This window comes from Papio anubis, chromosome 17 (assembly GCF_008728515.1).
Source record: "Papio anubis isolate 15944 chromosome 17, Panubis1.0, whole genome shotgun sequence".
Classification (NCBI taxonomy): domain Eukaryota; kingdom Metazoa; phylum Chordata; class Mammalia; order Primates; family Cercopithecidae; genus Papio; species Papio anubis.
In genome coordinates, this window is record NC_044992.1 from 24,112,479 (window position 1) to 24,135,655 (window position 23,177).

General features: G+C 53.2%; 1 protein-coding gene across 3 annotated transcripts in view; it reads left to right on the forward strand.

The window, feature by feature from the left end:
• Positions 1 to 22,830, forward strand: part of RAB11FIP4 (RAB11 family interacting protein 4) — a 146,928-nt gene extending 124,098 nt beyond the window's left edge. For 2 of the 3 annotated variants that reach the window (XM_003912566.5, XM_021928907.2), the window contains exons 2-13: positions 2,123 to 2,349; positions 5,755 to 5,949; positions 6,508 to 6,642; positions 6,946 to 6,981; positions 8,097 to 8,196; positions 8,474 to 8,577; positions 9,664 to 9,804; positions 12,419 to 12,500; positions 12,992 to 13,129; positions 13,206 to 13,364; positions 14,932 to 15,075; positions 16,213 to 17,630. In XM_003912566.5, coding sequence (XP_003912615.1) covers positions 2,123 to 2,349; positions 5,755 to 5,949; positions 6,508 to 6,642; positions 6,946 to 6,981; positions 8,097 to 8,196; positions 8,474 to 8,577; positions 9,664 to 9,804; positions 12,419 to 12,500; positions 12,992 to 13,129; positions 13,206 to 13,364; positions 14,932 to 15,075; positions 16,213 to 16,329 — 1,578 coding nt within the window. In that variant the 3' untranslated portion in view covers positions 16,330 to 17,630. Of the gene's footprint in view, positions 1 to 2,122; positions 2,350 to 5,754; positions 5,950 to 6,507; positions 6,643 to 6,945; positions 6,982 to 8,096; positions 8,197 to 8,473; positions 8,578 to 9,663; positions 9,805 to 12,418; positions 12,501 to 12,991; positions 13,130 to 13,205; positions 13,365 to 14,931; positions 15,076 to 16,212 lie in introns of all 3 variants that reach the window. The other variant, XM_003912567.4, reaches the window with a different exon arrangement.
• The last annotated feature ends 347 nt before the right edge of the window (positions 22,831 to 23,177 follow it).

A 23,177-nucleotide genomic window follows, 5' to 3' on the forward strand; every position in this document is an offset into this window, starting at 1 on the left:
CCCAGCCTGTTTCTGTTGCCCTTCTGTAGTCTTGAGACTGCAGGTCCTTTAATAGCGTGCCCTGCCAGCCCTGGCTGAGGAGCACACCAAAGAACCTTGGGAACAGGCTGACCTCTCCAATGGGTCAGGTAGAAGCAGTGCCACCTGAGAAGTACCTCCTCCTCAGAGGTGAAGTGGCCCCAGTAAATGGTTTACAGGGGCCTCAGTCTAGGGTCAACTCTGAACCAGGCCAAAGCTCTTCTATCTGATGAGTTACGCAAAAGGTGCCAGCATGTCTTTACCACACACCGTCATTGTGCTGGGCGGCAGACCCAGCACAAGCAGTGCTCAGGAGTGAGGCCTGGCGTTCTTGCTCCCAGCAAGGCTGTGGCAGGGCGCAGGCAGGCAGTTGCCTCCTGGGCTGGGCATCATATCTTCTGGCCGGGGTTTATTCGTTGAGGTCCTACTGTGTGTTAGATGCTAACGTGAAATACCTCATTTAATCAACACAGTGATCCTGTAAGATTCCATCGCCATTCCTGATTTACAGAGACAAGTGAGGTTCAGAGACATTCCATGACGTGCCCAGAGTCATGGAGGGTGGATCCCAAGTTGTGCAGCGTTCACTGTACCACGTTGCAGCAAAGTCTACTAGATCAGAGTTGTTGATCCTAAAAGCTATTCAGTGTGAATAGCTTACATGGGGCACCCCTTACATGGGGCACCAAGAAGCCTTTTCGAAGCCATTTGACTTCCTCTGGCAGAGACTTTTGTGGTGGTGTTACCAGTGGAAGGTTCTTGGTGTCTAACAAAAAAATTGGACAAAACGCACAAAAAAAACAAGGAAAGAATGAAGCATCAAAAACAGACATTTATTTTATTTTTTGAGACGGAGTCTCACTCTGTCACCCAGGCTGGAGTGCAGTGGCGCCATCTCAGCTCACTGCAAGCTCCACTTCCTGGGTTCGCGCCATTCTCCTGCCTCAGCCTCCCGAGTAGCTGGGACTACAGGCGCCCGCCACCATGCCCAGCTAATTTTTTGTATTTTTAGTAGAGACGGAGTTTCACCATGTTAGCCGGAATGGTCTTGATCTCCTGACTCGTGATCCACCTGCCTCGGCCTCCCAAAGTGCTGTGATTACAGGCGTGAGCCACTGCGCCCGGTCTAGAGATTTATTGAAAAAAAAAGTACACTCCACAGGGTGGGAGCAGGCCCAAGCATAGGGGATCAAGAGCCTGGTTGCAGAATTTTCTGGAGTTTAAATACCATCTAGAGGTTTCCCATTGGTTACTTGGTGTACACCCTATGTAAATGAAGTAGGGGCCCACAGTTTGGTTGCAGGAGGGGACCACCATCTAGAGGTTTCCCATTGGTTACTTGGTGTACACCCTATGTAAATGAAGTAGGGGCCCACAGTTTGATTGGTTGCAGGAGGGGACCAGAGGCCAAAGTGAAGACGTGAAGTTACAAAGTTACACCCTATGTAAACATCTGATTGGTTGCAGAAAGCAATCAGAAAGCAACCAACCAGAGACTAAAGTGAAGTTACAAAGTTATACTGCTATGCAAATGAAAACTTAGCCTGTGACCAGCCTGATTGGTTGCAGGAGGGGACCAATCAGAGATACTCTCAGTTTTTCATCTGCCAGGCAGATAAAGGTTGGGGGGTGGGGGAGTGAGGGGGCAGTGGGTAGGAGGGGCGGGGATGCAAAGGGAGTAGCTACTTGGGAGCGGAAAACTGAGGTTTTTCTTTTGATTTAGCTCTAGGAAGTCAGCATGAATCAGCCTTATGTTCCCTGCCTCAGTGGGGGCTCTGATGGGCCATATTCTGCCTCAGTGGGGGCTCTGATGTGCCAACCAGGGTGCCCTGAATGAAGTGGCTGGCCTGACTGTGGCCCTTCTTCATGGATGGCTGTTCCTGGGAGTTCCAGCTCCTCACTAGACACTCATGAGTCAGCCAGTATGAGAGGTCCCTGGGACTAATCACCTGCCAGGTGTTCCCACACTTAGGGTCTCAGGGTCTGGGCCTCCGGCACCCAATCCCTGCTGTTTTGGCCTGGCTGATGCCCTTGCGGTTTGAGTGGAACATGGAGCCCTGGGAAGCTGGCCTCACTTACCTTGTCCACGCTCTTTCTTTCCCAGGGCAGCGAAGTCACAGGCCCCACCTTTGCTGATGGCGAGCTCATCCCCAGGGAGCCCGGTTTTTTTCCCGAGGACGAGGAGGAGGCTATGACGCTGGCGCCACCTGAGGGCCCCCAGGAGTTGGACACGGACAGCCCCATGGAGAGCCCTCAGAGCCTGGAGGGGTCTGTCGGGAGTCCTGCCGAGAAGGACGGGGGACTCGGGGGCCTGTTTCTGCCAGAGGACAAGTAAGTTAAAACCGCCTGAAGCTCAGTATTTGACCTCTCAGCCCAGAAATGTGGTTCTTGGAAAGTGTCTCCAGGAAGTAAATGTGAAACATGCTCAAAATTTGTATCAGAGGCATTAGCTGAATAGCAAAAGATTCTAAACATACTAAATGCTTAACAGGAAGGGATAGTTTTGGAATTTTAGGCAGCCGTGCAAAGTCAAGTTTTTAAATTTAATTTTACTTTATTTTCAGTGCTAGTCCTGCAGACAAAGTCAAGTTTTAAATGACTGTTAATGATATGAGATACATGATCTCAATTAGTTTTAAAAAAGGTTGTGGCCAGGCATGGTGGCTCACACCTATCACCCCAGGACTTTGGGAGACTGAGGCAGGAGGATCACTTGAGTGCAGGAGTTTAAGGTTACAGTGAGCTATGATCACATCACTGCACTCCAGCCTGGCAACAGAGCAAGACTCTGTCTCAAAAACAAAAACAAAAACAACAAAAAAGCAGGTTACAAAGATGTCCATGAGATCAGCTTTGTTAAAAACACAAACATATGCCAGGCAAGTGGCATGTGCCTGTAGTCCCAGATACTTGGGAGGCTAAGGCAGGAGGATCGCTGAAGCCCAGGAGTTCTGGGCTCTAGTGCACTATCCTGATCGGATGTCTGCACTAAGTTCAGCATCAGTATGGTGACCTCCCGGGAGTGGGGCACCACCAGGTTGCCTAAGGAGGGATGAACTGGCCCAGGTCAGAAATAGAGCAGGTCAAAACTTGAGTGCTGATCAGTAGTGGGATCACACCAGTGAGTAGTCACTGCACTCCAGCCTGGGCAACTTAGCAAGACCCCATCTCTTAAAACAAAAAAACAAAACATAGACGTATGTGTTAGGAAATGCCTAGAAAAAATTAATCTGGAAAATTAAGCAGTTATTTATGTATGGTGGGATGATTTTTTTTTTTTTTTTGAAACAGACTCTTACTCTGTCACCCAGGCTGGAGTGCAGTGCTATGATCTCAGCTCACTGCAAGCTCCGCCTCCCAGGTTCAAGCGATTATCCTGCCTCAGCCTCTCCAGTAGCTGGGAGTACAGGCGCCCACCACCATGCCTGGCTAATTTTTTGTATTTTTAGTAGAGATGGGGTTTCACCATGTTGGCCAGGATGGTCTCGATTTCCTGACCTTGTGATCCACCTGCCTCAGCCTCCCAAAGTGCTGGGATTACAGGTGCGAGCCACCGCGCCCGGCCAATTGATCATTTTAATTACCTCCCATCTATTCTGCTATATTTTCTATATTGAGCATGTATTCCCATAATCAGAAATGTTATTTAAAAACAACATTAAGACTTAAGTGACTTCCCAGTGAAGCAGTTTCATCTTTAACTTTGGTTTTGGCAGGAAGGAGTCCCTTCCATCTCAGCCCTCACCAGGTCTCTTGAGGGATACAGCGCTGTGGGGTGGTAGGAAGCTGCCACCATTGTGCCTGAGGAAGCCGAGGGGATTGCAAGTGGCAACCCCTTACCAGAAGGTGATGGTTACAGCTGCTGCAGGGACTTGGAGAGGGAAGAGAGGGGTTCCCGTGTTGGTTGAACCACATGAAATTGACAACTTTTAATCATTTCCATCTTCAAAAAAAAAAAAAAAGGTAATTTCATGAGGTTCAACCTAATACATCTCAATGCAGGATTTCTCAAACTCAAGTGGTTCTCAGAGTCCCCATGTTCTTGGTGGGGTCCTTTGGGGCTGTGGATGGAGAGAGGGGCCGTGCTGCTTTCTGGGAGCAGCCTTGTAATCCCAGCACTTTGGGAGGCTGAGGCGGGCAGATCACCGGAGGCCAGGAATTTGAGACCAGCCTGGCCAACATGGCAAAAACCCCATCTCTACTAAAAGTACAAAATGAGCTGTGTGTGGTGGCAGGAGGAGGCTACTCCCAGCTACTCAGGAGGCTGAGGCAGGTGAGTGACTAGAACCTGGAAGGCAGAGGTTGCACCACTGCACTCCAGCCAGGCGACAAAGCGAGATTCTGTCTCAAAAAAAAAAAAAAAAAAAAAAGAAGACAAACTTACAAAAAACAACACAGTGTAACAACTATTTCCATAGCATTTACATTGTATTAGGTATTATAAGTAATCTAGAGATGATTTTGAGTACACAGGAGGATATGCATAGGTTGTATGTGAATACTATGCCATTTCATATCTGGGACTTGAGCATCCTCAGATTTTGGTGTCCACAGGGGGTCCTGGAACAAATCTCTTTTGGATACCAAGGGACAATCATACTCAGTCTTACAGTATCTAAAATTTTAGATCCATTATATTCATTTTCTATATTACTCTCAATGTTTGGTTTTTTTTTTTTTTTCTCCATAAAGTGAAAGCAAGTTTATTAAGGAAATAAAGGAATAAAAGAATGGCTGCTACATAGGGAGAGCAGCTACTCTGAATTTTTTTTTTCTTTTTTTTTTTTTTGAGATGAAGTCTCACTCTGTCTCCCAGGCTGGAGTGCAGTGGCGCGATCTCGGCTCACTGCAAGCTCTGCCTCCCGGGTTCACGCCATTCTCCTGCCTCAGCCTCCTGAGTAGCTGTGACTACAGGTGCCCGCCACGACGCCCGGCTAATTTTTTTGTATTTTTAGTAGAGGTGGGGTTTCACCATGTTAGCCAGGATGGTCTTGATCTCCTGACCTTGTGATCCACCCGCTTCGGCCTCCCAAAGTGCTGGGATTTCAGGCATGAGCCACCGCGCCCGGCCACTACTCCAAGTGTTTTAACCTTTCAACAACTGTTTGATGTTCTGCAATTTAATAATTTACTCCCATTATAATTTAATAATTATAATTTGGTCTAGCTGTAGCTAGACAGTTAGGTTGTAAGCAGTGTTTTGCTCCTCTGGGGTAGCATGGGTAGAACTGGTTTGAACTGCAGAGATGGTTTCTGTGGTGAGATGTTTCCCTTTAGATAGGGTCCCTGAAATGTACTTACCAGGTCAAGAAGTACAAACTTAATCGGTAGGCTGGGCGCGGTGGCTCACGCCTGTAATCCCAGCACTTGGGAGGCCAAGGCAGGTGGATCACGAGGTCAGGAGATCGAGACCATCCTGGCTAATACAGTGAAACCCCGTCTCTACTAAAAATACAAAAAGTTAGCCGGGCATGGTGGCAGGCGCCTGTCGTCCAGCTACTTAGGAGGCTGAGGCAGGAGAATGGCATGAACCTGGGTGGCGGAGCTTGCAGTGAGTCGAGATCGCGCCACTCCACTCCAGCTTGGGTGACAGAGCAAGACTCCATCTCCAAAAAAAAAAAAAAAAAAAAAAAAATAGTGCCAATTAAAGGGAAATGCCTACTCGGTTTCCCTACCGCAGGCTGTGGCTGGGGACCCATGAGTCCTCCTCTGACTTGGGTGCTTTCGGATCCTCAGGTCCCTGGTCCACACTCCATCCATGACGACCTCAGACCTTTCTACACACTCCACCACCTCACTTATCAGCAATGAGGAGCAGTTTGAAGACTACGGGGAGGGTGACGACGTGGACTGCGCCCCCAGCAGCCCTTGCCCCGATGATGAGACCAGGACCAACGTCTACTCGGACCTGGGGTCTTCAGTGTCTTCCAGGTGGCCCCTTGGTCGGGGATGTCATTTGGGGTCAAAAGTTGCAGAACCAATCTGAGCACATCCTAGGGGGTCGGGGCGGGGGTTGAGTCCTGAGCTGGCCCCTTTTCCTTTGTCCTAAGCTACATGAGTTCTGCGCCTGGGGCTTGGGGTTGCTACCTTTGCACCCTGATTAGGGGTCAGAAGTTCCTCCTGAATTAACTGACCTAGGAGGCTGCACACTGGGGGCCATGGGGCTCTGTGTCGTTTTGTGTCCTAGAGCCTCAGTGTTGAAGGGTCCTTCCAAGTGACCCTCTGTGATCCCTTCTCACCCACCTGAGTCACCACTTTCTCTGAAATGAGCTTACAGTTTGCCTTAGCTGTTAAATGGGTATGCATCACTGGCTTCTCTTTGAGCGTGTTGGAGAAGGGATGATCTGTTGCTATACTTCCACTCCCTGCCCTTCTCCCTAACAAGGTTCAAAGGTACTGGGGACTCAAGTAAAGTCAGCTCAGCAGGGTGGCATAGGGCACCAGACTGGACAGCAATTAAGGTGGTGATTCCTTTCCCTCGTGAACCAGCGCGGGGCAGACGCCTAGGAAAATGCGGCACGTGTACAACAGTGAATTGCTAGATGTTTACTGCTCTCAATGCTGCAAGAAAATCAACCTGCTCAATGACTTGGAAGCCCGACTGAAAAACCTGAAGGCCAACAGGTGAGGCCCAGGCCCAGCCCGGGAGCGGGAGGCCAGGGGGCCAGAGCAGGGCCTGGAGGGAGAAGCTACAGGCATGGCGACCCCTGCTCTCTGGGCAGGTGAGAGTTCTCAGAGGAGGGTTGATCCAAGGGCTTTTGCTGCCACAGGAAATCAGGCTGTTTCTTCTCAGGACCAAGCTGACTAGTGAATTCCTTTGAGTGGGAGGGAAGGGCCTTGTCCTGCCCTTTTGTGTCTTACAGCTGGGACAGAGTAAGGGAGTGGACTGAAGCCTCTCTGTTCAATGACTGTTTCCTCTCTCTCTAGCCCCAACCGAAAGATCTCCAGTACAGCCTTTGGACGGTAAGGCCCGCCTCAGGGGAGGGCAAATTGAGTGCTGTCCCCATGCTGCCCACTGGCCGGGGCTCCCTGCCAGCAGCCCAGACTCAGCTGGTGCCCGCATGTAGCTGAGAGAGCAGAGGGGAATGAGGCCATCCCAGGGCAGTGCAGCCAGGGCAGCGTCCACTTCTGAAAAACGGGCCAGCTCCTCCCTGCCCTCTCCCCACCCCTTGTCCCTTCTTCAAATCCTAGGTCACCTTGACTTCAGGCAAGCACACCAGGGATGCCCTGAGAGAGACAGAGCACCCCACAGCGTTCAGTGTCCTTCCCCCCTCTTGGAGCTGGCAGCCATACTCAATAAAGAGACCCCGGGTTTCCTGCAGGCGGGGATCTGGACATGAGTGTGTGCCATCAGGGCTGGTCACTTTGCTCTGATTAAGTCCTGCAGCAGCTCAGTGTGGCCCCAGGTCCACACTCGGGGCTTTGGGAGCTGGCAGCAAGGGCTCAGGAGCTAGGTGGGTTGGCCTCTTGGCAGAGACCCTGGCTGCTGCCTGTCAGGGAGCTGGAAGGGGATGTCACTGGGGGTGGCAGCTGGATTTTGCCTCAGGCATGGGTTAGCTCACCAGGCCCAGTCCCACCCCAGCTCACTGCTCTGCAAGGCCTGGTGAATTCTCTGCCTTTGCCATCCCCCAGAGTTCCCAGAGATGTAGCAGGAGCCAGCTTGGTGGAGAGGCTCAAGCCTCAGGAGGCCGAGACCCTCTGCCAGGGCCATGGAGCTGGGCTACCTCCTCGGGGGCTTCCCCACTGGAAGAGGAGCAGGCTCACGTGCCAGCTCAGGTCACTGGGTAGCTGCAGGTCAGCCTGCTGGCGTGAAGAGGGCTCTGAGGCCGCAGGAGAAGCTGTGCCTCTTTGGCTGTGTCTGCCAGGGAACCCCGGGGGTCTGTACAGCCCATTTGCCATCCTCTGGGCTGGATGATCTGCTGGGATTGGCAACACTCTCCGTCTCAGGCTGAGTGAGGGCGGCCTCCTTAAAGGGGCAGATCCCCTGGGGTACTGGATGCTCGCCTAGCCAGTAGCCTGAGTCGGCCCCTGTCTCTGGAAGGCCCCTGCAGCCAGACGCCCTCTCCCCACCCCTGCAGGCAGCTCATGCACAGCAGCAACTTCAGCAGCAGCAACGGCAGCACCGAAGACCTGTTCCGGGACAGCATTGACTCCTGTGACAATGACATCACAGAGAAGGTGGGCCCCGGGTGGCTGGAGAAGGGACTGAATGCGTGCCTGCTCCCAGGGGTGGTGGGGTGTGCTCGGGCTACTGTCTGGGGACTTGGGAGACCCTGTGCCTGCCCAGGAATTGGGGATAGGTGGCCGTGGTGTGTTCCCCGCCCCTCACCCCACACATGACTGTTCTCGGATACGTGGTGGTTTGGAGGTCCTGCTCGTGAACCTCACGGCATCGAGGTTCTCGGTTCTGTGGCCTCGAGGGTCTTCTCCACCCAACCCCTGCCCCCTGCTGCAGGTAAGCTTCCTGGAAAAGAAGGTGACAGAGCTGGAGAATGACAGCCTGACCAATGGGGACCTGAAGAGCAAGCTGAAGCAAGAGAACACGCAGCTGGTGCACAGGTCAGGGAGGCAGGGCGCTGGGGGCTTGGCTGTGACTCTGGGGAACAAAGGGGGGTCCTTCTTGCTGAGACCTCCGGGAGGAGGCAGCCTCATGCCTTTGCAGCTCTGAGGGTCTGTGATGCATCAGCCTCTTGTCACGTGGCCCTGCCCACATGTGCTGCCCAGGACAGGACCTTAGGGACAGGGAGACAGGTTGGAGCTCGACCTTGGCTCTAGGCCAGATGGATTCCACCCCTGAGGTCTGCAGCCACAGGGCTGGTCCAAGATGGGAGTGGGGATCCACTGTCTCTCATACAGTGACAGGAGCCTGATGTCCCTTCCTAGGGACAAGCTCTGCAGGGGACAGGCCAGTGTGAGCTGGGCGGTGGGAAGGGTCCAGCACTGCTGCTGCTGGAGGTCCCCCGAGCCTGCCGTTCCTGATGCTGTCTGCAGTGGTGAATGCAGGGTTTAGTTGTCCTCACCGATGGCATGACCCTTGGGGGACATACCCTGGCCAGGGGTCCGGTCCTCTAACTTGTCACAGGGCCCATCTTGGGCCCTTCTGTACACCCCAGATGGTCAGCCTGGTGGAGGGGCTGTTGCCAGTGAGACGTACCCCAGACCAAAATACCAACCAGGCTGTCACTGGGGTGCTCACGTCTACGTGCCCCTGGCCCTGTCCCAGGTCTGGGGCAGACTTCAGGCCACTGGCCGGGATGTGCCTATTTTGGGAGTCAAGATGCCCAATAAGCTGAATTATTAATCAGAGGGGTGGCCGGGACGGATTAGTACAAAAAGTAGAGGTGAGGCCTGAGTGCTTCCAGCCAGGTGTGGCTGCAGGGACTGGCGGGGGGGTGGTCCCTCCCTGTGCTGCCCTGAGCACCCCACCTTCTGACTGCCAGGCCTGTTCCTTCATGGCATGCGTGACCAGCACCCCCTCTAGATATGTGGTGTCCCTGTTCATCTCTCCGAAAGCTACTGGCCCACACACCCTCGGTGGGCATGCCAGTGACTCAGGGTCTTAGGGCCCAGGGTTCCCGGTGCCACAGCCTGGGTTGGGGTGAAATAGTGCAGGCCCCAAGAGCTTGCCCCTTGCGCTGTCCTCAGGGTGCATGAGCTGGAGGAGATGGTGAAGGATCAGGAGACCACAGCCGAGCAGGCGCTGGAGGAGGAGGCGCGGCGCCACCGCGAGGCCTACAGCAAGCTGGAGAGGGAGAAGGCCACCGAGGTGGAGCTGCTCAATGCCAGGTGGGCCCCTCCACCGAGCCCCTCCCTCAGAGGGATCCCCTGCCCTGGGGCAGCCCTGTGGGATAGGCGCTACCCCATTTTATAGATGGGAAGCTGAGGCTGAGGGGCAGCTTCTTGAGCCTTCCCAGTAGTAACAGTTCCACTTTCATACCACGAGAAACACAGAGGCATATGCTCTTCAGAAAGTTCGCTAAAGAATGTTCCCAGGAGCGTGGCTCACATTTGGTGGTGCGAACTACACATATGTCAATGAGAAAAGGGCCTGGGCTGGGTCTAATGTCCAGGCCTAGAGCGCCCCCTGCTGTCAGATTCTCCCCTGACCCCTGAGGGACTGAGCCAGAGCCCCAGGGCCAAGGTAAATGGAAAACCCGGCTCCTGTTCCTTGCGTGTACCTGTGGCTTCACCATTGGAATGTGAGGCAGGCAGGACGAGGAGCAGCCTGGGGCCAGGGATCTGGGTTGGTCTCCCGTTAGCTCCGTGGCCTTGGACGTATTGGGTCACCTCCCTGTGTGCCCCACAGAGCGGCTGTGTGGGTGGGTGAGCTGACGTAAGTGCAGACCCTTCCCATAGGTGAGGGCTACGATGATGCCTCTGTGATGAAGCCCCTTTGCGGCCCTTATCCGAGGCCGAGGAGGCCGCCTGGGCTTCTGGCAGAGAGGACAACTGCCCCGGCACTCCTCAGGCCCCCTGAGGCCCCAGTCTCCATGCTGAGGCTTCCCAGAGTTGCCAAGCCCCACGTGGTGGCTGGTGGGCTGCTGAGCAAATGACTGGGAGTTGGGCTCTCAGGCAGGTACCTCCCTGCCCCTGTGTCCCTGCCCCTGTGCAGTTTGGTGAGGAGACTTCCCAACTCCCCGGTATCTGAGACCTGCTTTGCTAAGTTACCCACCAGGGGTTCATTTTACATTTTGACTCTTCTAGAAGCTGCTGTTTTGCATCTGTTTCTGGAGGCTGGTGCTTGGTTAAGGGTGACTGCTCTCGCTCAGCCCGCCTCTGGCAGCTGGCCCAAGAGAGGTGGCTGGGACACGGGAGTTGGTAAAAGACAGTGTGAACCTGGGCCACAGGACAAAGCGCAGAAAGCCAGCCCTTGGGAACTATCTCCTAACATGTGCCCCTCGCACAGCTCCAGGGGTGCCATTCATGTAAAATATCCGAGTGGTGTTCCCAGAGTCCTGCCCTATGCTTGGTTCCCTACCACTTCCACCAGCTCGGGGCCACTTGCGGGTGGTGGGGCTGAATTCCTCTCTGGAGCCCAGAGGGCAGTGGAGGCCCAGAAGCCATCCTTCCAGGAAAGAGGATGTGATGGGGAGGTGGTAGGTTGAGAACAAGATGGTCTGCAGGAATCGGTGCCAGAAGTGACCCTGCTCGGTTCTGGTGCCACCGACGGCCCAACTCACCTGCACCTGTTCTCGGACCATTTAAAAGCGACCTGAGACTGGGCACAGTGGCTCACGCCTGTAATCCCAACACTTTGGGAGGCCGAGGCAGGTGGATCATGAGGTCAGGAGATCGAGACCATACTGGCCAACATGGTGAAACCCTATCTCTACTAAAAATACAAAAATTAGCCAGGCATGGTGGTGTGTGCCTATAGTCCCAGCTGCTCAGGAGGCTAAGGCAGGAGAATCGCTTGAACCTGGGAGGCAGAGGTTGCTGTGAGCTGAGATCACGCCACTGAGACTCCGTCTCAAAACAAACAAACAAACAAACAAAAAACCGACCTGAACACCCAGGCTCTGTCTTCTTGTGGAATCCCTTTAGGATTCCCTTTGTGGAATTCCTGTGTGAATGCTAACACAGAGGATTATTACTGTCAGAGCCCATACCTGTCGTCATCAGAGGCAGGTGCAGTGAGCGCTCAGAGAAGAGCCCTGGATGAGATGGTGTTGGCGGGGAATGAAAAGCCAATATGATCACTGCCTTCCAGTTACAGAGTCTAACAGGAGGGCCCAGTCGCAGAAGCCACAAGAGTACTGTTTCTCCATCTAGCAGAGAAACAGCCCCATGTTGTTTGCGGATCTGAAGGATGCATACAAACAGAATCTGCGTTCCTACTCTCTAATGAATGTTTCCACTTATTGGAAAAATAAAGGCCACGTGTGGTGGCTCACTCTTGTAATCCCAACACTTTGGGAGGCCAAGGTGGGCAGATCACGTGAGGCCAGGAGTTTGAGACCAGCCTGGCCAACATGGCAAAACCCATCTCTACTAAAAATACAAAAATTAGCTAGGCATGGTGGTGCACGCTTGTAATCCCAGCTATTCAGGAGGCTGAGGCACGAGAATCGCTTGAGCCAGGAAGGCAGAGGTTGCTGTGAGCTGAGATTGTGCCACCTCACTCCAGCCTGGGTGACACAGGAGGACTCTGTCTCAAAAAAAAAAAAAAAGAAAGAAAGGAAAATAAGAACGATAATAATTTAGTATCCTTACTATTTTGCTTTGGCTGATAGGAAGCTCACGGCTAAATTGTCTTTGACATAATAATCATATTCTTTCTCTCAGTTGGTTTCTGGTATCTTCCCTCTTGGAGGAAGCAGAGAATCACTGCAGACTGGCAGGCCCTTATCAGATAGTCTCCATTCCAGGTTTCTGAGATTTGTCTTTCTCCTTTCCCCAGGGTGCAGCAGTTGGAGGAAGAAAACACAGAGCTTAGAACAACAGTGACTCGGCTCAAGTCTCAAACAGAGAAACTGGACGAGGTGAGTAGCAGATCCAGGCTTAGGGCCAAACTCCCAGAGGGGCAGGGCTGGCCATTGGGGGCCTTTAGTTTATTGCTTCTGAAATTCTAAACAAATGCCCTAAGAAATGCAAAAAAAGTTAATAACAACTTGTGTTTCTGTATTTCTGATTTTCCAAGTTTCCTACAGCGAATGTATTTATTACTTTATACAGTGGAGAAGAATTACAGTTTTAGAAAGAGGTTAGCTTCTATTTGGGCTAATACCTTCAATTCAGGTTGCATCTAGCATTGTTGAAGGACTTCAGAGGCCTGAGGTTTTTAGTTGTGTTTCTAGAATCATCAGGGCTCTGGCCGTTTCTGTAAGCCAAGACTCAGAGCTCTGTCTGAGGGAGCTGGTTTCACTGTGCATCTGCCTCGTGAAGATGTCTGACCAGACCCCAGGGATACCCCTGGACATAGTGAGCCCCTCTCTGGAAACTCTCCTTCCCTGACCGGGTCTCCCTGCTCCAGGAGCGGCAGCGCATGTCCGACCGTCTGGAGGACACCAGCCTGCGGCTCAAAGATGAGATGGACCTGTACAAGCGCATGATGGACAAGCTGCGGCAGAACCGCCTCGAGTTCCAGAAGGAGCGGGAGGCGACACAGGAGGTGGGTCCCAGGCCGGCAGGCACCAGGGCTCCTTCCAGCGTCCCTGCTCCTGCCAACCTGCCTCTCTCCCTCGCAGCTCATCGAGGACTTGCGGAAGGAGCTGGAGCACCTGCAGATGTACAAGCTGGACTGCGAGCGGCCAGGAAGGGGACGTAGTGCCTCCTCTGGCCTAGGCGAGTTCAATGCCAGGGCCCGCGAGGTGGAGCTCGAGCACGAGGTCAAGCGGCTCAAGCAGGTGGTTCTAGCAGTTTCTGTGTCCAGTGGGGTGGGGTGGCTGGGTCCACCGCCTGGGTTTCCTATGCAAGATCTGTGACAGGGGAGCCCAGAGCTGTAGCAGCACTGCCTGTCTGCTTCTCAGCAACCTGTTTGTCAGGGCTGGCTCTCCCATTTCACAGTCAGGAAAATCGATCCGCAGATCTCCCCCTTATATCCATATAAAGAAATAGACACTGCTGTCTGCCTTGGTGCTCAGGGTGGAGGATGAGACTATACCCAGCTGCAGTATAGTGCCCGCTGGCATTGGGTTCTCCCACAAGTAGACCCGGAGGCCAAGATTCCTTTTTTTTTTTTTTTTAAAGAGACAGGGTCTTGCTCTGATACCAGGCTGGAGTGCTTTGGCACAGTCATCGCTCACTGCAACCTTGAATTCCTGGGCTCAGGTGATATTCCTGCCTCAGTCTCCCACATAGCTAGGACTACAGGCACCCACCACCATGCCCACGTAGTGTTGTTTTTGTTTTTTGAGGCAGGGTCTCACTGTGTTGCCCAGGCTGGAGGGCAGTAGTGTGATCACAGCTCACTGCGGCCTCAAATTCCTGGGCTCAAGCAGTTCTCCTGCCTCAGCCTCTCAAGCAGTTAGGACTACAGGAGAGCGCCACCACACGTGGCTAATTTATTTATTTATGTATTTGTAGAGATGGGGTCTCCCTATATTGCCCAGGCTTGAACTCCTGGGCTCAAGGGATCCTCCCGCCCTTAGCCTTTGAAAGTGTTGGGATTACAGGAATGAGCCACTGTGCCTAGCCGGAAGATTGCAGTTCAAGGAGCGCTGCCTTAGCTAAAGACCCTTGGGTGGGGGAGTGGATCAGGAGGAGGCAGTGGCCAGGTGGTGCTGGTTGAAGTGTCAGCTCTGCCTGACCCTGCAGGTGGAAGAGCCTGCAGCATAAATTATCCTTCTGAGTTTGTTCCACTGGGGACAAAGGGGCTGGTGGCTGTGCTCTCATGGAAGTCCTAAAACCCCAGCCCTTCTCCTAGTCTAGGGGTGGGGCGCCCAGGGTCCCAGGTGTGAGCATTAGGGCTCTTTAGGCAAAAGCTGGCACGTGAGACTGGTGCATGGGATCTGGGTGGGTCTGCCTGGGACAACTCCAGCCAAGCAGGGTTCAGAGCATGGCTGCCGGGGAGCCAAGGAAATGAGCTGGCCGGCCTGCCCAGAGAGCCCAGAGCATCACTTCCTTCGGCAAGGGCCAGTGTTGGAGGCCGGGCTGCTGGGTGGGTGATGTCCCTACACAGGGCCCAGGGAGGAAGGGATGGCCAGGAGCCTTGGCTGCTCTGAGCAGGGCTATAACTCCTCCACAAACCCTGTGCACTGCCAGGACGCCGGGCCCCTGGACCAGGACCCACCCCTCTTACCCCCCAGCGCCTGGCAAAGGCTGCGACATCTATGGCCCCTTGAACTGGCCGTGATGCATACCTGTGGGAATGGCGCTGGCGGCGGGTCGGGGATGGTGGATGTGGAGAAGTGGGTTCCAGTGGGCTGTGGATGCTTCTTGGGGTTGACGTCACCTTCGTCCTTCTCTCTGTAGGAGAATTATAAGCTGCGGGATCAGAATGATGACTTGAATGGGCAGATCTTGAGCCTCAGCCTCTACGAAGCAAAAAACCTCTTTGCCGCCCAGACTAAAGCCCAGTCTCTGGCTGCGGAGATAGACACTGCCTCGCGTGATGAGGTAACCACATCACTGGCTCTTGCTTTGGGGCCTGGCCGCTCCTCTGTAATTCCTTCTCCCAGCCCCCGCCTGCCCAGAGTGAGAAAACCAGGCCGGGGCTTGGCAGAGAGTCCCATCTACAACTATTCCACATGACAGAGGGCAAAGCCGTGAGCAGGGGAGGGGGCTGCTGGAGAAGTCAAGTCAGCTCTGAGTTCTGCCTGTGCTGGAAGGAGTGCAGGTTTGGTTCAGAGTGCCGTGGGAGTCTTAGGTCTGCCAGAAAAGTGCCAACATAGCCAGCTGAGTGGATCAAGCCGTGACTCTGGGTTAGGCTATCACTCCCACTCTTCCCAACCCAGAGGGAGAGGACATTAGCATTTCTCCAGCACCTGCTGCTTCTGCGATGTGTTTTCACTGAACCTCCTGATGACTCTGAAGCTTTAGGAACAGCTCCACATTCCAAGCTGGGAAGATGGAACCCAGGACCACCCAGCTAGGGAGGGAGAGGGACCCAGGTCTCTCCAGAGCCAAAGCCTACCCTTCCTGCCACACCAGAGTGTGCTTATGAAAGGCCGGGCCTCCAGAATGCCCTGGCTGCGTTTGAACAGGAATTGTAAGACACTGTCACTGAGCCTTACCCTCTGCCTGGGACACGGGGTGATGAACTGACCTCTGTCCTCAAGGAGCTCCCAGGTGAGCTGGGCCCCAGCCCCAGGGCAGAGGCAGCATGTCAGCAATGTCCGAAAGAACACTGTCCTGGAGAAGAGCAGTGTGGGGAGGGGTGTCCAGGCAGGAGACAGCTCCCCTTTGGAGTCTTAGGGGCCCTGGGACTTTGTCAGTCTTTATTTTAAATGACTTTGGCCCATGTTCTCTACTTTTACGAAAGATTACCCACACCTGGGCCCCCTCTACAAACTGATCACATTGGAATCTCTGGGGGTGGGGCCTGGGCACCTGCATAGGTAATACTAGGGGCTGAGCCACTTCGACTCTCATCCTGGCATCCAAATGCTGAGGCTGTCCTGGGGCCCGCCTTGCCCAGGGTCTCCTGATGCCCTCTGTCGTTAGGCACTGGCCTGCGACAAGCCTGGGAATCTGGACTCTGCCTGCACCCCATCCCAAGCCCAGCCACTGACCTATCTTTCCCATTTCCTTCAGCTAATGGAAGCCCTCAAGGAGCAGGAGGAGATCAACTTCCGGCTGAGGCAGTACATGGACAAGATTATCCTCGCCATCCTGGACCACAACCCTTCCATCCTCGAGATAAAACACTAAGGCACGGGGCTGGCTGCAGAGCAGCCTTAGGACCCTGGAACCAAGGGGCAGACCCTGCCCAAGGATGCAGGCCTAAGCCGGGCCTCACACTCACACTGTAAATGTCTCTCTGGCCACCATGCGTTACGTGTACCTGTGTATATATGTGGGGAGGCTGTGCACACGAGCGAGGGGTGAGTGGCCATGGCTGTTGGCAGCATCCACACGGTTAGCCGTGCATGCACTTTGTGGCCCCTTTGCAAGGGGCGGAGGGTACTGGAAGTGGGAGGGGGCAAGGTCTGCTATCAGGAGTTACTGTAAAAACAAGAACTGGAAGCTCGTGTTTCTGGTACTGGGTAAAATGATTCTACCTCTGGGGATAAGGATCCACATTCGCTCTAGTACGATGGGCTTTCACCCCACTCCTAGTCCCCTGGGCGTGGGAGCAAAATTGTGATCTTTCCTAGGAGTTCGAATGCCCCATATTTGTGTCCTCGCCAGCTCTTTGGCCACCTTTCAAGCCCTGGTGTTCAAGCTCAGAGAGGATGAAGGGGCATCTGGAGGGTCCACAAGATGGGGCCCTCACCAAACGCCTTGGCCGCCGGCCGGCAGCCCTCTGTGATGTGTGTGCAGAGTGAACAGAGGACTCAGGTTTCAGAGGAGCTAGTGCAGGGCACCCTCATCCTGTAGAGTTCATGCACTCCCCATTCGTGCTACCTACCTCCCCGTTTCTGTTTCGGTTTTAAGACAATGAAGCAGCATTCACTGGGTGTAACATGAAGGGATAAAAACGAAGGAGAAAGAGAGTTTGGGATGGGATGTCTAAGGCAGGAGTTGACATCAGGCAACCAAAGAAATGAGTTTTGGGGAGGAACACAACTCCCATCCCAGTTTCCTTCCCATGGCTGCATGTTAAGATGGATGCATGGAGAGACCATCTGCCTGGCTTCCTGTCTTCATTCTCCACACAGCCTGGTGATGGCAGGCCTGGGTTTGGATTTCAGAATCTGAGCTCCGGGCTCCACTCATGTGGCAGCAAGACCGCTTCGTTCCAGCATTTAGAAACACACCTGTATTTGGTTCTCAGTCATGGGAGCACTCGCTGCACTGGTGGGAGGTGGTTGGGAAAGTTGCAGGAAAACCTTAGTCTTCCATCCTTCCGATCCATGGTGGAAGTTCACGCCATGGATTTTTAATGGATCTTTTGTTCTAGGCAGCTGGGAACAGACATGGTACTTACCTTAGAGTTTTCCAATTTATCTCAATTTTATATGGCTTGTGATTCATTTTCTTAATCCAAATATATATAAACGTGTGTGGTCTTATTTTTCCCCCTGCAGTTTCTTGTTTTCTTCAGCACATCTTATAGTATGAGAAGGAAGGTTTGGGCATGTTGGGAAGGACAGTGGAAGGGGAGACACAGAAAGAAAGGGCAGTGATGGTGAGGAGAGGGGATCTGGGGACTTGGGTGTGACCCCTGCATGGCAAAGACAGGGCTGTGGCCAGGACCAACCTTCAATTCCGTTCTAATCAGCCTTTGCATTTGTTGGATCTTGTGGCTTCTTTTGAATCCTATGTTGGGGATTAGTTTCATGCTGCAAATAATGGGGTTGCATTGGTCTGATCCAAGACTTTGGAGCCACCCACACCGGGAAGACTAGGCTAGGCAGTCGGTCTTCTGGAGTTTCTCAGCCCCTTAGGACGCAGGTCTCCTTGGGCTCCCCCAAGGGTCTGCAAAGAGGCAGTGGAAGAAGGCATGAGGAGAGGGTCTCTTGAGAATTTGCCAATAGGAAGCAATGGCCATGGCTGAAAGGAACAAGACAGATCCTGACATAGCTTTGGCCTGGGTGTTAGGTCGAAGGAGTACTGGTGCGTGGGGGCCTTGCCCCAGGGTTGAATATTTTCTATGTAAAATGTTATCTACTCTTTGGCTGCACTGGAATTTCAGAGAAGGCTGCAGAGGCCTGGGTTCCACAGCCTGAGTCACAACGTGGGAAGGAATCTGCCATGGGAAAGGCGGGCGGAAGCAGCTGGCAGCCTGGGGTGTGCTTCAGGCTCCTCCCTCTAGGGGGCGCCGTGGGAACAGGCTCCAGGAGGCGGCTGGAGTCCAAAAGGCCCCTGGGACAGCCCCAGAGGGGCCTCTGGAACAGGACTGGCTTTTAAATGGGGGGCTGAATTCCAGCTCACACACACCTCAAGTCCAACCTTACTCTCTTCAGCCAGAATACATTTCTTGTAAAACCTGGCCTGTCTGCTTGGCTTTTAAAGATCACATATGTTTGTAAAAATATTCTTCTGGGCTCAAAAGGTAGCTTGAGGGGGCAGATGCCCCAAGGGTCCCAGCTCCACAGCCCCTGGCAGGTCCCAGAGCCCTTGGTGGTAGGGATGGAGCTTGATCTTTGTTTCTGCCCTTACACCTCAGTAGTGGGGCTGCAAGGTAGTAGACAGGATGCCCAGTTAAGTTTGAATTTCAGATAGACAAATAATTTTAGAATGAACATCTGTACTTCAGATAGACAAATAATTTTAGAATGAACATCTGTACTTCAGATAGACAATAATTTTAGAATGAACATCTGTATTTGGGACAGATGTTATTTTTAGAGATAGGATCTTGCTCTGTTGCCCAGGCTGGAGTGTAGTGGTATGGTCATAGCTCACCATAACCTTGAACTCCCAGGCTCAAGTGATCCTCCTGCCTTAACTGCCTCAGTAGCTGGGACTACAGGCCTGCACCACCACGCCCAGCTAATTTTTCTTATTTTTTGTAGAGACAGGGTCTCACTGTGTTGCCTCACCTGAGCTGCTGGCCTCAAGTGACCCTCCCGCCTCAGCCTCCCAAAGCACTGGGATTACAGGCACGAGCCACCATGCCTGGCCAGGACATATTTGAAATGCGGAGATTTGAAAAATTCTGATGATGAGACTGAGTCCTCAGACATTCCGGTTTAATTGTTGTGGGTGTGACCCAGGCATGGAATTTTGTAAAGAGCTGCTCAGGTAATTCCAATTTAATTGCATGTCCTACTTGGGTTTTTTTTGTTTGTTTTTATTGTTTTGCTAAACCTGGCAACCCTACCAAGTAGGGATTAGCGGTAACTTATCTGAAATCTAGAGGTGTTTTTTGGGTGGGGCGAGGGTTTCTGTAGTAGACTCAGATTTTACATGGCCCTGAGCTGCCCTGGTGTTCAGTTGGAAGTCACGCAAAATGAACTGAACCAGGAGTGAGCTTTGTATACATTATCTACTAGAAAATGAAGTGCCTCCTGGTTCAGCAAGTCCCTGTGCGGTGAGAGGCTTTAAGAAAGTTCTAGTAAAAATGTTTTTTTTTCTTTTAACTTTGAATTGGCCAGAGTTAATCCTAGGTCATTTTATTTTAAACTGGTATATTTCTTTGCGAACCGTCACAGAGAAATTCCTTTTCGTGACTATTTCTGACCTATTTAAAACATGAACAGGCCAGAACAGTGGCTCACGCCTGTAACCCTAGCACTTGGGAGGCAGTGGCAGGCGGATCGCTTGAGCTCAGGAGTCCTAAACCAGCCTGGGCAACACAGTGATACCTTGTCTCTACCAAAAGTTAAAAATGAAAAAACACAAAGCTCAGGAACCTGCATGAGGGCCTAGAACAGTGGGCTCAGCTTTGGCTGTGTATTGGAATTACCTTGGGAGATTTGTAAGCTTCTGCTGTCTGGGCTGAACCGCCAGAGGTTCGGATTGAATTGGTGGGGGTGTGGTCCAGGCATCCAGATATGTAAAGACCTCCCCAGATGATGATATGCAGCCCGAGGTTGAGACTTCCCTGTCCTGGAAGGTCATTGGCCAGAGGTAGAAGAAACTGGTCAAAGTGGCTGTTGGGCTTGCCAAGCCCATGGCTGAATGACAGCGAGCACTCTTGCTGGGAGGGTACCTTTTCCTGTTATGTTGTTGAATGGTCCTGGCCTGCAGGATGGGAGACCAGATGCCTTCAGGAGCTGGTGGATCCAACTGTTCTCACCAACCTGGAGGTTGGCAGACCAGAGTAGGCGGGCAGGACCTCGGCATGGTGCCCCTGGAGTCAGTGGGTGGCATGTGTTGGGATATACTGGCTACAGGCTCATTCCAAAGAGCAGGTAGAACAGAGTCGGCAGGGAACTGACAGGTGAGGCTGTTCCCCTGAAAGCAGCCTCAGAAACAGCTGCCACCTATTTGCGTAGCTGAGCAGGAGGAGATAATTTTTTTGTGGGTTTTGCCTCTGGTCTGTTTCCTGACTGGGTTGATAAGGGAGTTCCAGCTCTTTCCCTGTTAGCCAAACCAGCATCCCACTCACACACTGGACACTCCCGGTGCTAGTCCGCTGGTGCTGGTGTTCAGGAGAGTAGGGGTGGGGGATGCAAGTGCGGGTTCTTGGTTCCAATGAGGGACTTAGCCAGCAGAAGCCTCCAGGGGCCAGCAGGGCCAGGTGAAACTGGGAGAAGTGAAGCCTTCTTTCTATGTCCTGTGTGTGTGGTGGGGTTTACTGCATTAGCAAATTTAAACTTAAAAACGAACTCTAGGCCAGGCACGGTGGCTCGCACCTGTAATCCCAGCACTTTGGGAGGCCAAGGCGAGTGGATTGCCTGAGCTCAGGAGTTCCAGACTAGCCTGGGCAACATGGTGAAACTCTTGTCTTTATTTTTTCAAAAAACAAACACTAACTTTAGATGTGATCGTACCAGGAAAGTTTTGCGTGGTCACCATGCCAAGAAAATGACTTGGGTTGCCCAGCAGATCCACAGTGACTCTTTTTCAAGGGCTATTGTGGATTCTAGATTGAGGGAAGGGGCCACCTAGGACTCAGGCTGGTATCCTCCACAGTCCTTTCTCCTAGACTCTGGCCCTCCTGTTGGGACCCAGGGAATCCCCTCTAGGGTGACACTGCTGGCTGGTAAGACGGAGGCCTGCTGCGCCAAGGGACCTCAAGTTAGAAGGGCCGTTCATTCAGTGGATGACTTTGAGCGCTGATCCTAGGCACCCTTCAGGTCCTCACTTCCTGCCCTGAGTGCACACGTGAATGGAGCAGCCAGCAGGAAGCAGGAGAGGCTGGAACCAGGAGCCTGCCCTACCTGCATGGCAGGACAACTCCGAGGCCCTTCTGCCATATTCTCTGCTGCCCACCAGAGAAAATAGGCTGCTTTCTAGAAAGATTTGTTTCTAAAAGTGTAGACCCTGGGGAAGTATAATGCCACCATGCTCACCAGGCAAGGTTTCCCATATGGCCTTCCTGCCCTGACCTCGTAGGTTGCTCCTCTCCCCATCTGTAAGGTAGAGATGTCTGCCCCGGAGCCACCAGCTGGGGATGGCATCCAGGCCGTGTCTCCTGCAGGATCCAAGTGCTGTTGTCCCCAGGGTAACCCTGCCTCCTGCTGGGGCCCATCCGCTTTGCTGTGCTGCACAGGCTGTTTTCCTCTGCATGGTTTGCGGTCTTTGTCCTTGTGCCTTTTCTTCCCCATCGCCACTGTACAGGATTTTCCACATTACCCACTGCCTCCTTTTCTACATAGTCTCGTCTCCCTGACCTTTCCCGAGCCCTGTAAATGTGTACGTTTTCCACGTGCCTCCCCCAGGTGAGGCCAACTCTCCCGGGCACATTCATCCACAAGGATCAGGCCCCACCTACCCTTGGCTCACTCAGCCTGTAGACTTGGTAACTTTGTACAGAATCTTTCATTATTGTCTTAAACATGGGGGACTAGGACCCACTTAGTCCCTCCTCCAGCCTGCAGCTAGTTTAGGAGCCTTGCATTCCAGAAAAGGGCAACTTTGTGTAAAGCAGCTTCTCCCACAGAGCTTTTCCTGCATTGTTGGCGATGTCCGGCAGAGCATCACTCTTTAACCTGGGGCACTGAGTGGCCCCAGCAGAGATGTCATGGGACTGCAGCCACTCCGTGTACCATCTCTGCCCCCAGAGGAAGACCTGTCCGTGGTTCCAGGCCTGCCTTGAGGCCACCACATCTGTGTCTAGAACAGCTGCGGGCGCCACTCGGGCCGAAGGAAGAGGCGTTAGCTGCTGCCCTTGCCTGCTGTGAATACCCGCCCAGTCCTTCCTTGTCTGCTGAGGTGCTCAGACCAGAGTGCCATTAAATACCGACTGATGTCACGGAGCGGACGGTGCATTGCCGAGGACTCACTCACAGCTGTGGGCCCCCTTCCATCTCCTCCCACTTTCTTGGCTGGGTCTTCTGAGGCCTACGTGGAATGAACTACACACGTGGCCTCATGCCCAAGGGTTTGTTCGATGGCTTCTGACTCTGGGATTCAACTTGATTTTTTTGCCCCAGGAGGCCCTGTCTGGAAACAGGCTTAGCTTTAGGGCTAGGGTGGGACCTGCCCTGTGGGCCCCAGGGAGGGGATAGCGGGGGTGAGGCCCTGAGGCTGTCCAGGGTCCGAGCTCTTTGCCTCCAACCTGCTTCTGCCTCAAAAGGAACAGGCTGTTGGTGGCAGGCTCCTCCCAGGGAGCTGTACTGTACAGACCAAGGTGTAAATAAACAGTTTGCTCTTCTCGCCTGACTGAACCGAGTTTCTTTGGTTGCGGGAGGGTGGGCAGAAGAGGCCTGGTTCCAGGGCTCACAGGGACGGACGGTCTCCCTTAAAAAGAGCAATCCCCTACCCTCACCACGTTTGTGGTTCCCAGGGTGGCGGGTGCTGTCCCCAGGGGCAGCGTGGAGTGGGGGCGGTGTCACTCTCCAGTCCCTAGGGGAGAAGACGTGGATCTCAGAAGCCTCTGTACCACCACCATTCCAGCCACAGGGCTATGATGTTTGGAAACTTCGTCCTCTGGCCATGTTCTTTCCCACTGAGGTCTTCCTAGGGGTTCAGTGGGGTCCCAGTGCCATGCTTCCTCCATGTCC